The 18,517-nt window shown below is 35.9% G+C and overlaps 1 protein-coding gene and 1 pseudogene across 1 annotated transcript; one reads left to right on the top strand and one right to left on the bottom strand.

Annotated features, from left to right (window-relative positions):
• The first annotated feature begins 16,373 nt into the window (after positions 1-16,373).
• Positions 16,374-17,840, top strand: LOC143531437 (pentatricopeptide repeat-containing protein At1g11630, mitochondrial pseudogene; annotated as a pseudogene).
• Positions 17,841-17,961: 121 nt separating this feature from the next.
• On the bottom strand, positions 17,962-18,345 carry LOC143531439 (uncharacterized). The gene has a single exon (XM_077026737.1). The coding sequence runs from the start codon at positions 18,343-18,345 to the stop codon at positions 17,962-17,964; it is 384 nt and encodes a 127-aa protein (XP_076882852.1).
• Positions 18,346-18,517: the final 172 nt, after the last annotated feature.

An 18,517-nucleotide genomic window follows, 5' to 3' on the forward strand; every position in this document is an offset into this window, starting at 1 on the left:
AACCGGATCCTGTCGGGTTTAGTTTTGGTGCTGATTACTCGTTTATATTCCACTGCGCATTTATTAATTAATACGATTAATTATTATTTGTCATATTTATTGAACCGGGTTTAATAAATAAAATTTTGACTGATCACCACTGAAACCCAATATTGGTATTAGAGCCTTGGTTACAACGTACGAGTCGGGTACCGGTCTTTTAACCGGAATTAGAGCACAAACTTTAACTAGTTTAAAATTTCTGGTCCAATTAATTTTAGGGCAACTTTATATTTTGGTTAAAATTTTATTTTGTTTTATTTGACCAAAAGCTTGCCCGAATTTTGGTTGTTTGTTATGCAATATGTAAATCTGGCCCGACCCTGTTTGTGGTTGTTTGTGATGTTTTTGGTTTTTGGTTTTGGCCATATGGATGGTTCAAATTTGTAATAGTTAGGGTTTTTCCTTTATTATATTTATTTTTGTAATATTGTATTTCATTTATAAATATTGTAATAAATGAAGACCTGAAGACAAAGACCATGAAACTAAACCGAAATCACGAAGTCAGTGGGAGTTGCTCAAGACGACGATTGGATGCACTCAAGTCCATCCCTGTGGTTGTTTGTGTATTATGACCCCGTGACCCGTTCGGTCTTGCTAATAGGCTCTAGCAAGATCGAACAATTATAGGCCATATAGATTTACATATTTATTTATTGTTTTTGTGGTTGCTTATTTTTATAATTGTATATAATAACCAACCTCACACTAATATATATATTTTAAAAGGAGTTTTAAAATATTAAAAACAATCATAATAAAACAAGTTCTAAAAGGGTTTTACAACTTGTCAAATTTTGTCTTTAAAACAAAGTTTGATTTAAAACAAATTATAACCAATCATGTTTTGCAAAATTAAACTAAATTTGATTTTCCAAAACCAATAATTTAATAGGTAACTATTAACTTAATGTTGGTTATTTATATCGCGACAAACTTAGTTTTAATAGGTTATTTAAAACTGAGTGTCCTGAGAGATGAAATGGTTCATCAAGTTGTCCCGATTAATACAGTAAAACTGGAATTTTACTCTATTTTGTAATATTTAAAATTAATCCCAATTTTAAAATCAATAGTCTATGCCATCCTACTATAAGTCACACTTGAGGCATACTGCGAAACTTCAAGTGTTTGGAGCTAAAGCACCGTACTTGATTTCTAGCCTATCCCTTCAAGGTGAAAGGGTTTCGTTGACACATCCGGCCCTTTCACAAGTGACTATACTATGGCGACTATTACTTTACTCTCTTGTTACGTGCTACAGCTGTCTGGAGACTAAGGTGGGCATAGATGAGGCTAAACGTACCTACTTTGACAAATGTTGTCTTAATAGGCCTCATAACCGAGAGTTGTGCTTTATTCACAATTGGCAATAGTTGTTTGTCTGCCTAACCACTTACTAATGTTGTGTGCTACAGCTGCCACTAGTAACTGGAAGCCAGATTCTCAAGTTCCTATTTTATTAATGTTATCGGGTCATTGATAATAAGATTAAAACATCGAAAATACTAATTAAATTACTTTTTGCTTATTTAACAGATGTCAATTGATAATAACTCCTCATTCACTCTCAAGGCTATTCTTGAGAAAGAAAAGCTGAATGGCACCAATTTTCTTGAATGGCACCGCAATTTGGGACTTGTTCTCAAGATGGCAAAGAAGCACTATGTTCTCGATGGATCTGTTCCAACCGAGCCTGAAAACAATACTTGTGACATTCGTCAGTTTTTCGATTCGTTTTCGTATTTGTAAACCCGACCCGTTGGGTCGTTTCGATGTATTAAATATTTTAATAAAGAGATTCTCGACATTTAATATTCATTATTCAATGTTCGTTGTCATTCAAGTATTTATAAATTCCCGAGCCTTAAAGTAATCAAGCCGTATGGGTTAAACACGTAAAACCGAAAACTATTTAATTTAATTATAAAGTTTAGGGTTATAAATGTAAATTTGAAAACTTTATTTAACTTAAAAGATATTTATATTATCATTTAAAGGTTCTTTAAACTTCAGGGACTAACAGTGTAACATTTTTAATTCAATTTATATTAAAATAAAACCCTACCCGCCTCCCTCCCCGTTACCCGTTTTTCCGGCGAACCTCCAGTGGCCGGAATCGGCGCCGGAGGTAGCCGAAACCTTTTTCTAACGCGTTTTAAACCCAGGTAAATATACCAAAACGATTCTCCGTCAATATTAAACACTAACCGACTAATAAATTGTGATTTCCTTGCCATAAAACACCCGTAATCGACGCCGGAGTTCACGGAATCACCATTAACGAATTAAACGCGTAGATGCTCCTTCCACTAGTATAAATAGGTGCCTAAACCTCTAAACAACTCGCTCATTCTCTCAAATCCCCCTCTAATACACAAATTTCTCTGTAATTGGGAGCTTCTTTATTTTTTTTCCGGCAACCGGGTTTCGATCAAAACAAAATATTATAAGATAATTAATATATGCTTGTTAATGTCGTTTAACCTATAATCAATAACCCTAAACTAATTTGAACAAACATAGAACAGAAACCCCAATTGAATTATTAGGGTTTATGTTCTTCATGTGAAGAAGATGAACCTGAAGTATTATATATGTATAATGATTCTTAACTCTTAAACAAATATCCTTCTAGTTCAACTGGTTAAACTCATTCCCTCGCAACCATGAGACCCGGGTTCGAAACCCGGGTCATGCTCATTTTTTTTGGTTTAATAATCTGGCCCTGTTAATATTATTATTAACAAAATTCTTTTGAAACAGCCATTATATTTAAATATTAAGAACTAAACCATAAACGAATATGCAGTCTAGAGCAGCTGGTTGAAAACAAGGATTATAACCCCAAGACCCGGGTTCGAAACCCGGGTCAGTCATGTTTTTTTTTGTAAATTCAGTTTATTAATATTAATTAATTCTTAATCAATTAAAAATCATAAATAAATCATAAAATTCTTTTTAAATTAAATAAAAATTACGTAAATTAACTATAAAATATAACTCACCATCTCACCCTTAAAAACCAAGTTTCTCGTTTTCATAAGCCGCTATTAAAAATCATTTAATAAACGTAAAGTAAACTTTAAATTCCTAAAAATCATTTTGTCAAGACAATAATCATTTTTTCGACTTGTAATCGATAGTTCAAGCATTTCAGAAGTATAAACTCCATATTCTCGCCGTTAAGCTATTTATATTTTATTAATAAACAATTACCGTTAAACATAAATAATAATATAATAATCAAAGGGCCGTAGAATTGGTAATAAATTATAATAAATTAATAACTACCTTCTATAACTATTATACAATTAAACAACCTTAAAATCCCGATAGAATAGTCGTTAAAAGTCGTGTTTATTCTTATTTATAGTTCGTACGGATTGACCGCTTCGGTTTCCTTTGACGCCTTCAAGTTATTCTTATTCCTTTTTCACTTCAATTACTAAGGTGAGTTTTTTACCACCCCTTTTTAATGTTTTAATGTTTTGGGGTAGCATATGTATCCTTATAAAGATTCAAGTATTATTTCTTCTATTACAAAACTACAATTCGTATATGGACTTGTGTGTTACTTGTATTACTTGCACGAATATTACTTGCACGATTGGGAAGCCTCATTAAGTATGATCATACGCACCCATTTGCACTCCGGTCCATTTGTATCGAGTGGAAAAGGGCCTCATGATCCAAGTACGTTGGTTGTTACCAATTGGAAAGGACCTTACTTGCGCGATTATCCAAGTACGTTGGTTGTACCAACTGGAAATGACTTACTTGCTCGTTTACCACATGTCTATGAATTGTATGGTTTTTATGTACGTATTTAAACTGTGGAAACTCACCAGCTATATTTATAGCTGACCATATTTTATACATATGTTACAGGTACAGTAATTAGAGGTTGAAGTATTGAAGACACTTAGATTACTTAGGGTATTTCAATAAAAGAACTATTGTTATGGTTATGTTTTGGTTTGAACTTGTATTGTTACTTTCGAACTTGTGTTACTTGGCTTATTAAATGAATTAATGTTATTATGGTCACTTAATAGTGCCACGTGTGTTTGAGCAATCTGTACGTCACACTCAGGCGTTTCCGCTTAAGCCGGAGTGTTACAATACTGCTGCTACCAAAGAGGTTCTTGACAAGCATATAGACGACTCTGCTGAAATCGCCTGTATTATGCTAGCCACCATGTCTTACGAACTTGCTAAAGGCTTGGAAGATTTTGGTGCCTATGAGATGTTGGAGCAACTCAAGGGCATGTTCCAGAAACAAGCCCGTCAAGAACGCTATGACACCATGAAGCAGCTTATAAGCTGCAGAATGGAACATGGATAATCTGTTAGTGCGCATGTCGTCAAAATGAAAGGGTACATCGAACAGTTAAGGAAACTTGATTATCCCCTGTCAGATGAAATGGCAGCGGATTTCATCTTGAACTCTCTTCCCAGCTCTTATGACCAGTTCGTAATGAATTTCAACATGAATGGCTGGCTGAAGACAGTGCCAGAGCTTCATGGAATGCTCGAAACGGCTGAGATGAATATTCCTACTAAGACTAATCAAGTTCTTATGGTTCGATCTGCTGGTGTCAAGAAGCCTAAACCCAAGAACCAGGGTAATAACGGTAAAGGCAAGAAAAAGGTTACTGTTGCTGCCAAGTATGTCACTAACACTAACAAAGGTGTTGCAAAGGTACCGTCGCCGCCTCTTGAGGAGCGCCAGTGCTGCAGGTGCAACAAAATGGGACACTGGAAGCGTAACTGTCCTGACTATCTTGCTGAGCTGAAAAGGCAGAGGACCAATGGTGAAAGTTCCTCTAAAGGTATTTCCATTTACGTTATTGAACTTTTCACTGTCTCTAGAAACACATGGGTATTTGATACCGGATGTGGTTACTACATCGTTAATGTCTTGCAGGAGCCTAAAAAACTGGAAGAAGCTAAAACAAGGCAGCATGGAACTCATCGTTGGTGATGGGAAGAGAGTCCCAGTTCTTGCAACTGGCACATATCGTTTTGTTTGTCCATCTGGCCTTGTAGTTTCTTTGAATAACTGTTTGTTTGCACCTGGTTTGACCAGAAACATTATTTCAGTTTCTTTACTATTTGAACAAGGATTTAAGTACGTTTTTAATGGTATTGCTATTTTTGCTTACTTGAATGATGTCTTTTATTTTGAGGCTAAACCTCCAAATTGGTATTTATGATATCGATGTTCAAATAAACAATAATGTATATAATCTTTCTAAACGTATCAAATCTGGCATCAATGATACATTTCTATGGCATTGCCGACTTGGCCACATAAGCAAGGCACGAGTTAAGAGACTCCAATCCGAAGGGATTCTTGAATCCACAGGAATAGACTCTTTTAATGACTGCGAATCCTGCTTAGTTGGAAAACTCGCCAAAGACTCCTTCACTCATAAGAATGAACAAGCAAAGGATCTGCTAGGACTCATACATACTGATGTCTGTGGCCCTTTCAGAACCATGTCTAGAAATCATGAAAGAAACTTTGTTTCCTTTATTGATGATTACAGTCCATATGCTTATGTGTATCTTATGAAACACAAACATGAAACTTTTGAAAAGTTCAAAGAGTTTCAAAACGAAGTGGAAAACCAACTCAGAAAAACTATTAAAATGCTTCGATTAGATCGAGGTGGAGAGTATCTCAGCTCAGAGTTCATAAATCATCTAAAATAGCGTGGAATTGTTTCACAGCTCACTCCACCTGGCACACCCCCAACACAATGGCGTGAGCGAGAGGAGAAATCGAACCTTGCTAAACATGGTCCGATCGATGATGTGTAGAACGAACTTGCCTCATTCCTTTTTGGAGCTTTGCCCTTATGACCGCCGCCCGCATTGTCAATCTGGCTCCAACTAAAAGGTAAGCAAAACCCCATATGAGATATGGCATGGGCATAAACCCAATTTGTCTTTCCTTAGAGTATGGGGATGTGATGCATATGTCACCAGCGATTCTAATGACAAGCTCGATCCTCGCGGCGTAAAAGTTGTTTTCGTCGGATACTCTAACCAAAGCGAATATTATTTCTTCCATCCTGATACAAATTTGATTTCTATCAAAAGGAAGGGCCACTTTCTCAATAAGGAAATTCTCGATCGAGGAACTGGAAATAATATTGTCGATCTTGAAGAAATTCAAGAACCACAAACAACCGCTGAGGAAGTTGGAACGTCTGATCAACAAGTTGTTGCTGATACATCAGACATAAACACAAGCGTTCGCAGAAGTAATAGGACTCGCGTACCAAATTCTAAATACCTATGGCATCTAGATGGTCTCGAAGTCCTCTTAGTAGCTGAGTCAAGCGACGAACATACTAATTACAAATCTGCTATCTTAGATCCGGAATCTGAGAAATGGCAAGATGCCATGAACGCCGAGATGCAATCTATGCGTGACAATCAAGTCTGGAACTTGGTTGAGCTACCCCCCGAATGTCGAGCAGTAGGGAGCAAATGGATTTTCAAAACGAAAACCAACATGCATGGAAATGTATACACCTATAAAGCACTGCTAGTAGCGAAAAGCTTTACTCAAACTCAAGGTGTTGACTTTGGTGAAACCTTCTCGTCCATTGCTATGATCAAATTGATCAAGGTGTGCAAACTGAATAAGTCCATTTATGGACTCAAACAAGCATCTCGTAAATGGAATCTTTGTTTTGACTAGAAAATCAAAGAGTTTGGTTTTGTCAGAATGAAGACGAGTCTTGTGTTTACAGAAAGGCTAGTGGGAGCACTATATCATTTCTCATCCTGTATGTGGATGATATACTGATCATTTGGAAACAACATTCCTATGCTTAAGGAAGTTAAGCACTGGTTGGGATCTTGTTTCACAATGACAGATCTTGGTGAAGCTGCTTATATTCTTGGAATCAAGATCTATTGAGATAGGTCTAAGGGGCTTCTAGGGCTAAGTCAAAGTACATACATAGACAAGGTAATGACACGCTCCTCAATGGATAACTCCAAGAAAGGAGCCGTCCCCATGGCTAAAGGAACGGGTGTTGAACAAATCGCAATCTCCGGTAACAGACATTGAAACTAAGCACATGCAAGCAATTCCATATGCTTCAGCGATTGGTTCTATCATGTATGCAATGTTATGTACTAGACCTGACGTCTCATATGCGCTGAGCATGACTAGTCGTTTTCAGCTGAATCCTGGCATTGCCAACGGAACTGCTATGAAGAACATTATAAGGTACCTGAAAAGGACCAAGGACACGTTCTTAGTGTTTTGAGGAGTGGAAGATGAGCTCACTATAAGGTGTTACACTGATGCTAGCTTCCAAACTGACCGAGATGATTCTCGCTTACAATCTGCTTGGATGAAGAAGTTCATAGCCTACCTCGATCTAGTTCCAAGTTTTCGGAAACCGATCGACATAATTTGTGATAACACAAGAGCCATTGCTCAAGGCAAAGAGCTCAAATCTCATCACAGGGCCAAGCACATTCTAAGTAAGTTCCACTATATACGGGATATACTGGAACAACGAGACATCATAATAAGCAAAGTAGACACAGATCAAAACCTAGCTGACTCGTTCACTAAACCGATGACTCAGGACAAGCATGATCATCACAGAGATGCTATATGTCTTAGATTAGCTAGTAGTTTGTTTTGATTAAGTATTTGGATGTATGAACATTTGAACAGTTATACTTTTGAGTTCTCTTTTTGATTTAATGGTTAAATGCAAATGTTGAATAATATAACTGTGTTCGACTTTAATACATTTAATCCATGAATATTGTATTCTAAATTATCCGTAGTCGGTCATACTCGTGGGAACGACTCTGAATTAAGACTATTCTGACTTTGGACTCAAGGGGTTGACTTCCAAACTCACAGACCTCATTATGAATGACGTTGGATGTAACTCGCATCAAATCATCTTCATGGATCTTAGTCATAAGATGTTTTGATACTGGTATACTCATTTAGTATCCTTAGACCTAAGATATATATTAATTTTCGTTTACTAAAGGCATTGGTTGGGAATGATCTGAAGTTCAGTGGGAGTTGTATGCAATCAAGATGGGATTCTGTACTCTTACATGATATGTAACAGTTAAACATCTTGACGCCCTCGTTGATTCAAACTGGTAAGTGTGAGGCCTCACCCAAACTTATTATGTGTTTGATTGGACCACTTTGATTCTAGATCGAGAACAATAATGATTGAACGTCATATGAGATTGAATATGATCCATGTCTCATTGTTCAATTGATGTCTTATATGGAAAGGATAGATGACAACGATTACCATAAGCTCATTGTCTTGCAATAGTGTATTCCAAGATGTTTTGGTTAATGACTTTAAAGTGTCATAACTTGTTGGGGGCAGCCATGTGTAGCTAGAGCACCGCTGGTAGTCTGCGTTAAGGAACTTAACCGAAAGCCGTCCAAGTGGGAGACTGTTGGAAATAGTGGATCGGTTCGGTTAATTTAACGCGACCGACCGAGTTACGACCCGTGAGAGTTACACCTTGGGCAACGAACTAAAATCCGTTTAAATTGTTTAACCGGTAAATGACGAATCTAATTACGCGGAATTATTATTTATAATAGTTATAAATAATAAAGTTTATTTACTAATTAAATATACTGGTTCGGACTTTAAACGAAAGTTGGAACGAGTTGGACTTTGGACCCGGTTAGGATTTATTATTAATAAATATAAGATTACGAGATAATCTTAAAATAGTAATAAATCTCATGACTTGGAGATTACTCCATAATTGAATCCGTAAGTAAATTGGAGATCTATATATACATATATAGATCGTGACACAAGAAACAGAGGTAAGGAACTTTCTGCCGCAACCAAAGTCCAGTCGTCATTACTACGATCGTTACCGACCGTCGCTAAAGCAAAACACCCACTGCTGCAGCTACTGCCGTACGCCACCTGGCTGCTGCCGCTGCTGTCCGTACGCCATCCGGCTGCTGTCGCTGCTGTCCGTAAGCTACTGTCGGTGCTGCTTTCGCGTACTGCGGTTGCCGCTCGCTCGTTCGATTCGTCACCTAGCATCGTTCGTTGAACCTCGGTGTCTCAACCGGTTATTCATTAACCGAGGTATTATTTATCTCATCGGTAGTTAAATAATATAGTGTATATTAATACCATGCTCGTATGGTTTTGTAACCGGATCCTGTCAGGTTTAGTTTTGGTGCTGATTACTCGTTTATATTCCGCTGCGCATTTATTAATTAATACGATTAATTATTATTTGTCACATTTATTGAACCGGGTTTAATAAATAAAATTTTGACTGATCACCATTGAAACCCGACAGTTAGTTTTGTAGAAATCATATAAATGAATCAAAACTCAATTTGAGACGTGCTACTAGCAACTTTAGTTTTCTTTAATATGTTTTGACTTATAAAATCATACGTTTGAACTTTTTAAAGATTTTTAGTATTATGTCCCTGCCTCATTAAATATGTAAATAAGCCTTGGTAAACTATATAGATCGGTATCGCATGCTTTTAAATTTATCACCATAATTTTTTCTTTCTTTTCAAAAGATTGTAATGGAATGGTCAGTTTGAATGCTCACTTTTTTCCCTTTGTTGTTGTTATTGGTTCCGTCCAGCTTTCGCCCGGTGATTCCTTTATTTTTAACAGTAAAATTGTTTGCCGTTCAAAACAAAATATGTTAAACCGTAAATTTCTAAAATAAAATTTTTGTTTTATTACTTTTGTGATGATAAAACGAGGGGGAGTAACCCCATCTTCAACTAACCTTCACACTTATTTGTATTTTGTACAACATTTTCTTGTGTGTGAACTGTTTTTAGGCCCACCAAAATTATCAACTTTTTTTATTGGTTTCTTGCTTTGTTGTTATTGGTTTGTTCCGTCGATGGTTCCTCTGTTTTTTATAATAAAATTGGTTTCTCGATAAAAAAATATATATTAATTTATAATTTTTTTTAAACGACGACTTTCTTTTAATTAGGCTATTGTACTTTTCAAATTTAGAGAGCCTTGATGCTCCACTCTGCTATACTATATTGTCTTAACCGGGCCCCCGCTAGCTTCAGAGTTTGGTTTGAGCGTTCTCCCGAGAAACCATACCGCCGACTGCCACTTGACAGTCGTTGTGCCACCACAAGAGGAGAACTTTCTGGCGTAACACACGGTGAGACAAAAACTCGGGTGGGCTTTTGGTTTGAACTGACAACCTTTGCACAAGGCCTAGCTCAAATTCTTTATTGCCAATATCCACCTAAAAATGACACAAGTATGATTCAAACTTAAGTCTCCATTAAAAAACCTAAGTCTCCTATCACTAAGCCACACGAGATAAAAAACCATAAGTTTCTAAACTAAAAACTTTGTTTCATTACTTTCAACTAACCCGTCACACTTGTATTTTGTACAACCTTTTCTGTGTGTGAATTGTTTTTCCATGAGGACCACAAAGTTATCAACTTTTTTTTATTGTTTATATTTAAAAGCAAAGTAAATAGGAGTATTTTTTTTTCTTTCATAGTCCATTTTTGAAAACGGATATATGTTTTAAGGGTTGGATTAAATAAAAAGTTTGATTTTTCTAAAAAGACTAGGAAGAATGACATTTTGGTCCATTCTTCAATCTCAAAAACTTACTTAAGTTAATCTTAAAACCCACTTAATTTAATCTTAAAAATCCTGCTTACATCTTCTCACTCATCAACTACAACCACCACCACTCCATCCACCGCCCCCACCTTGCCGGAAAATTTCACCGGGAAAGTCGCCAGAAAAGCCACCGGAATTTTCCGCCGAAGTCGTCGGAATTTTTGGCCGGAAAGAATGAATTTTTGGCCGGAAAACTTGAGAGTTTTTGCCGGAAAACCACATCGGAAATTCGCCGGAAAATAGTCGTCGGAAAATTCACCGGAAAAAAACACAATGGAAAACACAATAAAAAAACGCAATGAAAAACACAATTATTTTTATATAGCAATATAGTGCTCATATAAAAGATAAAAAAAATACTCATTATTATGGTGATTTTATTATTTTTTTTAAATGTCGTATAAAAAAAGGTTATGAGCATTTTAAAATAGTAAGAGGAATTGACATACAGCTTGTATGTGAAAGAATAAAATCAACAGATGGGTTATCCATATTATATCATTCCCCTTGTGTAACATGAACTAAATTAATTTTTATCCTTTTAAAAAACCATACTTTATAACCTAATGCTCTATATTTTGATTTTGTATATAAATTTATATATTAGTTTATTTTTCCTAGCATTTTCTTCTCAATTTCATATTTTCATTTATAAATATTTTGCTTAAAAGAGTCTCTTCTTATGTTCTTTGTTCTTCTCTTCTTATGTCATGTTATTCATAAGTAAAGTGTTTAGATAATAATCCTTTTTTGAACATGTAAACATGTAATCCAACAAGATTTAGATGGTTACTTATTTAATCAAACAAGAAAAAACCGCCCATTTATATGCTGCTGTGTTGGATGAAAAGTGGAGCTTTGGGTCAATTCTTTTCTACGAACAATTTGTGCTCTAGTGCACATGGTCTTTAGTAAATATTTCACGCAATCGGTATTTGTAGAGCTTTACGTCTAAGATGAATACGTGTATGAATCAACATGCACCGAGTTTTTTGTATTAAATATTTTTCAGGTTGAAGTATAAAAAAAGTTAGCTATGATATATAAAGATATATAATGTGACTGTTTATCTACACTATTTTCTTATAAACACAGATTAAAAATATGTAAGTGTATACTCGTGTTTTTTTTACTATTAAGGTATATTATATTTGTCAGCATCTATGGAAACTGAATTTATGTAAAAAGTGACTTGAACGTAATCTATTTCGTATTTAATTAGGCTCTGGTTATCCATACTTCCTTTGACTTATACACACCCTCTTTCAAGTGGGTTCCATATAATCATATAACCCCATACGATTGTATGTAGGGTGTGTGGATAACCAATAGGTGTACCAATAACATATCCTAATTATTTACTTCATAAGTTTCAGAATTGACACTTCATATTTTGTAAGCACGTGTATATTATGTATATATAAGTGAATGAATGTGTGGATAAACATTGGTATCATATAAAATAATTAATGATCGAAAGTTAGTACAATTTGTACAAAATATGACTTGTCTTTTGTGGACCGGCCATTTTTTTGGAATATACAAGAAATATACTTTTTTTAAGTTATTTTAAAACCGACCATAGATAAGAACAATGTCAACATAATTTATGCTTATCTTATTAAATCATTGAATTTTGATGAATGGGCTTTAAATGTATCAATTAAAAGTAAACTGGTATAATTTTTTTTTATGTAATTTGTGATCTTGTTATAAGTTTGTTGTTGCCATTGCTTCGGCTGATTGTTTTCTAATAATATTAGCCTTTCGGGAAAAAAAAAGTTGTTGTGTGAAGAAAACTGTTTTAAATACACAAACTAATTACGAAGTGTTCTACATAATATAAATAGTATTATATATATATATATCAAAACAAAATAAGTATTTTATTTTATCATTTATGTTCCTTTTAGACGAACAAAAATGCTAGACCACTAGAATAGTTGTTTTAAACGTGAGCCAACACCCATCAATTTGGATTAAGTAGCAGCTTCATGGACCACGCACGACAAGGTTTATGAAGATAGAAACTTAGAATCAACCACCACCAAGAGTTGAACCTAATAACATTGTTCATGGCCCACGACAAGAGAGTCCACTATTGTCTACGCACTCCTGTATTAACAAGTATGCATGCCTCCCGGCCACTGTTACTCCACCCAGGGGTGGATTTAGTACAGATTCCCTAGGTTTATGGGTACCTATTGATTTTTAAGTTTTACGTTAAAAGGATATATAAAAAGTATTAGCGAGCCCATAAGATTTTTATAAGTGAACCCATGTTTAAGATAGTGTAGTGGTAAACTCCTTTTAAATCTTCCTAATCTTTTGAATTTTGAAAGGTCCCAAGTTCAAATTTTTCAAAGACCCACTTTGATTACATATTTTTTTCTTTCTGGTAAACAATCACCGTGCTATTGGTTTGGGTTTTATTTGAAATATCTCAAGTTCAAGTCTTTCTAAATCCTATTTTGGTAACTTTTTTTTTCTTTTTGGTGAACAATTATTGTGTATTTAGTTGAGGTTTTTAATAGCTAAAAAAAAACATTTTCGCTTCTGATTATTTCCAGACTTATTCACACATCACGCATCCACAACCCATTTATTGTAAAAAATTTTTCACTTTTAATGACCTTACATGTTTTTTAAATTAACATATTGTTTTATTATGGTATCGTATTATATAATATTCTCCGACAAGGCCCGACCGGCTCGAAAAATTTAACGCTTGGTTGTATGAAATTTGAACATCGAAAAAGATGAACCTATAGAAAAAAAATTCTAGATCCGTCACTGTTCCACCATTATATATAGTCCCTCTACTATCGAAGAATAATGATGTAAACATGCACGCGTGTGCACACACATTACATCAAGGTGTAGTTAATTATTATAATATATAATTCCTGAGATTTTACATATACGTTTTAAAGAATGTTAAAAGTTATAATGAAATATCTAGCTAGATATTAATTACGAAGGGATAAAGAAGAAGAATCAGAACACATAAATATTTATTATGTTTCTCACAGATATTATATCATGAATGGGAAAATACTTTTTATGTCTAGCACATATATTATGCATAGTAACAAAATCATGCTATGAAGTAAATTTGTAATAATAAAACTCTAAGGTAAGAGAGTTAGTCAGTGAAGTTCAACTTCGTAGAACTGAACAGTAAAATACTTTATATCCCATATATGTTAAATATGTATAAGATGATAATATTTTTAAAAGTTATATTCATTTAAGCACCATAAGTTGTACACAAAAGTCTATTTTACAAGACTTATGTATAATGATAATTGAAGGTATGGCATGATGAATGTTAATATAGTTATATCTATGATATGCTTTATTGTAAAAAAAAAAAAAAGAATGAAAATATAATAGTAAAAACTAAAATAGACGGCACACATCAAATATAAAACAGGAGAAAACGTGAGGCATATGAGAAGATATTATTTGAATTTTCTTGTTCATATCTCGGTATCTCACCTATTAAATCTTTGTATTATAATTTATTTTGATTAAACTCGAGTTTTATAAATCGTATATGGAGACCAACTAAACACTTTAGTTTTAGGTTGCTCAAAAATACACTCATTTTAAGTAAAACAAAAGAAGAAAGTTGAGTTTTTCTAAACTCGAAATACCACCTATTTAACAGCTTATTTCTCATTTTATATATATTTAGAAATTGTACATATTTTGGCAGTTTATGATGAATTAATGAAACGGGTGAAGGGAACTTGAATGAGTGATTTGGGAATTAATCTATTCTGGTGGTAATTTTAATTGCATTTTTCACATTTTATAGCACTTTTAACAATTACCACATCTTATTCATATCCCATTATTAATTATTTTATGTAACACTTATTTTGTTGAAACGGAGTATATTTGACATTGTTTTTATTATAATTATAATTTGTAAGTACAAAGTGATTGCAAGAGACGATAATTTCGATCGGTAGGTGATAAAGAGAAGGAGCCAACACCATGAATTTATTTTCAAATTGCAACGATGGAGACAAGCCAAGAAAAGTTATTTGGATTATGATTGAATGAAGGCTTGGTGCCCAAAGCCCACGTACACTGCAAAAGTAGAATTTATGGGCTGATTAAACTTTACAGACCCAAGTGTTGATCAAGGCATTATTGGATATTTTGGTTTGGGCTAGCGATGGGCTAGAAACAAAAGAAAATGCATACAGTTTTTCTACACACTCTAGAGTAGAGGTGTACAAAAAACCGGTTTGGGACCGGTTTTTTAGGCAAACCGAACCGGCTTGGGTTTAAAACCGGTTTCACCCAAACCGGTTCCCAAACCGACCCAAACCGCCAGTTTCAGGACCGGTTCCTCTTAAGATCTACAAAACTGGTTTTAAAACCGAACCGGTTTGAGAAAAACCAGGTTAAAACCGGTTAAACCAGTTTATAAACCGAACCGAATCAACATGACCAGGTCGGCCTATCTTGTTTCGAAACGGTTTATAAACCGAACCGGTTTGAGTCAAACCGGTTTTGACCAGTTGTTGACCAAAACCGGTTCGGTTTGGTTTTAATACCGGTTTTGTACACCTCTACTCTAGAGGTGCACAAATCGGTTTTTTTTAACCCGGAACTGGGTAGGACCGGTTCCGAGTATGGTCAACATAAGTCAGCACTGGGTCGGGTAGGAACCGGTTCCGGGTACAGTCAGGCATTTCACTAGGCTTTTTTCGGGGTTTAGGTAGGGTTGGGTGGGTTTTGACCGGGCCAGTTCCGGGTATGACTGCATGCATAAAGTCCTTTTCGGGTAATAAATTGTTAAAAGTATGTTTAAAGTTTAAACCATGTCATACATGCGTTTGTTGAGTGTTTGACATGTTGGTATGGCTTTGTAAGTGTTAAAACCATCAAAGCCAATGCGTATCTATTAGATGAAATAGATGTACTATACGCCAAGCCAAGCTGGGGAAACCCAATGCGCAACCCCTTTTGAGTTATGCCAAAAGTATCCTAGGTGGTTGGCGTATCATACGCTAGAAGGTGTAGGTGAGGAGATAAATTTTTTACATTGGTACGTAGATACACTTAATTCATGAAGTCTTAAAATTATTTCTTCAATCATATTAATCATAACATAAAAATCTATAGTCTTGAAATTTAAATATTGTTGTTACATATCTTACAATCTACTGAAAAAGCTTGTTTTTGTTTTAACAAAAATTCAAGAATATCATACGAACAAAAGGTCTTATATCTTAAGTTTGCGGCTCATAGTTCGCTTGAATAAAGCTAGCTAAAAAATTTGATTTGAAACGTTCCGAGCCAAGCCGACTCGTTTTTGTAACCGAGCCAAGCTCGACTCAGCTCGTCTCTAGGTTTGTTGGCTTGCTCTTAGACTTGTTTAACCTTAAGCTTGAGCTGAACCGAGATGCCTCGTTTAATTTCGAGCCCGATCTCAAACCCACACAGGCTCGACTCATTTATGCTGTGCTAAAATGTAGAAATGAAAGGACCTAGTTGTAAAAACCACTCAAAACCCTAATCCCCAAATTCAAACCCAAACCCAAACCCTAACCCCAACTCCAATCTAAATCCATTAATCCAACACTCTAACCTTGAATTCAATTCAATTGTTGAACACCAATGGCTTCCAATTCCATCACCAGATTCCGATTCATTCGCCAAACCCTAATCCAAACCCACCGCCATTTCTCATCAATCCTGAACCCTGATTCCACCACTCCTCTTACCAGCAAACAGAAGTCAAGAGCCGCTCTTTCCCTCTTAAAATCCGAGAAAAACCCAGAACGCATCATCGATATCTGCCGTGCAGCTTCCTTGACACCCGACTTACACCTCGACCGAGTCGCATTCTCACTCGCCATTTCCAAACTCACCCACTTGAATTACTACCAGGGTATCCGTGATTTCGTTGATGAGCTGTTTAAGACTCGACCCGATTTGAAAACCGAGCGGTTTGTATCGAATGCCATCGTTTATTTTGGTCAGGCTGGGCTTTTGAACGATGCCCACCAACTGTTTGATAAAATGCCTCAACTGGGTGTCGGTCGGAACGTGCGGTCGTTGAACGCGATGTTGTTTTCGTGCCTTGCGGCGAAGGAGTACGACGAGGTGAAACGGGTGTATCTTGATTTTCCCGGGAAGTATGGGGTGGAGATGAATGTTGATAGTTATAATACGGTGATCAAGGCGTTTTGTGAGTCGGGGTCAGCGAGTTCGTGTTATTCGGTGACGGCGGAGATGGTGAGGAAGAACTGTCGGCCGAATGCGACGACGTTTGGGTTGATGATCGCGGGGTTTTATAAGGAGGGGAAGTTTTATGATGTGGGGAGAGTGTTGGAGATGATGAAGAAGCATGATGTGCATATCGGGATCGGGACGTATAATATTAGGATTCAGAGTTTGTGTAAGCTTAAGAGGACGGTGGAAGCAAAGGCGTTACTTGACGGGATGCAGTCGAGGGGTATGAAGCTGAATGCGGTTACTTACAGTCATTTGATTCATGGGTTTTGCAGGGAGGGGAAGTTGAACGAGGCGAAAGAGTTGTTTAAGAAGACGATTAACGGAGGATTTAAACCGGAAAGCGAGTGTTACTTCACTTTGGCTCATTATCTTTGTAAAAGCGGTGATTTTGAAGCTGCGTTGGATATGTGCAAGAAAAGTATGGAGAAAGATTGGTATCCTAATTTTTCGACTATGAAGTTACTCGTTGAAGGGCTTGTGAATGGTTCAAAAGTTGTTGAAGCGAAAGAGGTTATTGAGACGATGAAGAACAAGTTTCCTAATAACGTTGATGTTTGGAATGAAGTAGAAGAGAAGTTACCGAAATAGAGAGGAGTGAAACCGTACGTGTATGCTCTTTCATGGTACGATGTCAAAATCACCATCACTAGGTCTGGTGATACTTTTTTTTTTAATTAATAACTTTAAATTAAATTGTTGTTTTGCTTTGCATTGGTAGTAACTAATTAGGTTTATTGTTCTTTCGTGTTGCATTTCGTTTAACGAATTTTGGTTGCCCATATATAGGCTTAATCCTTTAATCATAAGCAATCTATTTACAGAAAAGAGAGTTATGATCAATGATGGATATATATTGTGGATTATTACAGTATAAAAGTCACTTGTACAGTAATGATATGATCTACAATGTATCTTGCTGCTTTAATTTTTTTTACCGGATCTTATATTGCTTCGCTTAGTGTCAGCTTCAGCCTTCAAGATTGTGGTAACTGAACCCGGGAATCTTGTTTGCCTGGCGGTGGTTGTGGTGGCCCTCGGTGGCGTCCATCATTATACAAATCCTTGGCAAAAACTTATTCTTCTGCCATTTGGTTTCAAAGAATCCGAAACCGCTCCAAAATCTTGAACCACCACTGTCAAAGTTTGTGTCACTAGTGCCGCCATGGTTCTTAAGACGATCACCGCCAATGTTTGACTCGAGCCTCTTGTAATACTCAATCTCCTTCATCAAAAGGTTACCCATTGTGCCATGTGTCCCTATTTCAGCCAGAGGCGCTGCATCTCCGCCCTTGTTTTTTGAGAACATGCTGGTGGCAACTGGCAGTCTAGCAGCTAGATGGAGCATATGCATTTGGTTCTAATGCAATGGTTTTTAATTGACATAAATGGTGGTCATTAGTGGTAGTTTTTAGGTCTTTATCCATGGTGGGAAAGATAAAAGAACACTTTTGGTTGGTAAATCTATTGTCACAACAATAATCACAGAAATTAAAATAAAATTAATGCTAATATGCAATAGAAGT

The sequence above is a fragment of the Bidens hawaiensis genome, unplaced genomic scaffold, assembly GCF_021521415.1.
Source record: "Bidens hawaiensis isolate Kalapana, Puna unplaced genomic scaffold, B.hawaiensis_p1.1 tig00009161_1, whole genome shotgun sequence".
Classification (NCBI taxonomy): Eukaryota; Viridiplantae; Streptophyta; class Magnoliopsida; order Asterales; family Asteraceae; genus Bidens; species Bidens hawaiensis.

What these genes read in the sequence shown, in the direction of transcription:
- LOC143531439 (XM_077026737.1), bottom strand. Translation starts at nt 18,345, where the DNA reads ATGCATATGCTCCATCTAGCTGCTAGACTGCCAGTTGCCACCAGCATG.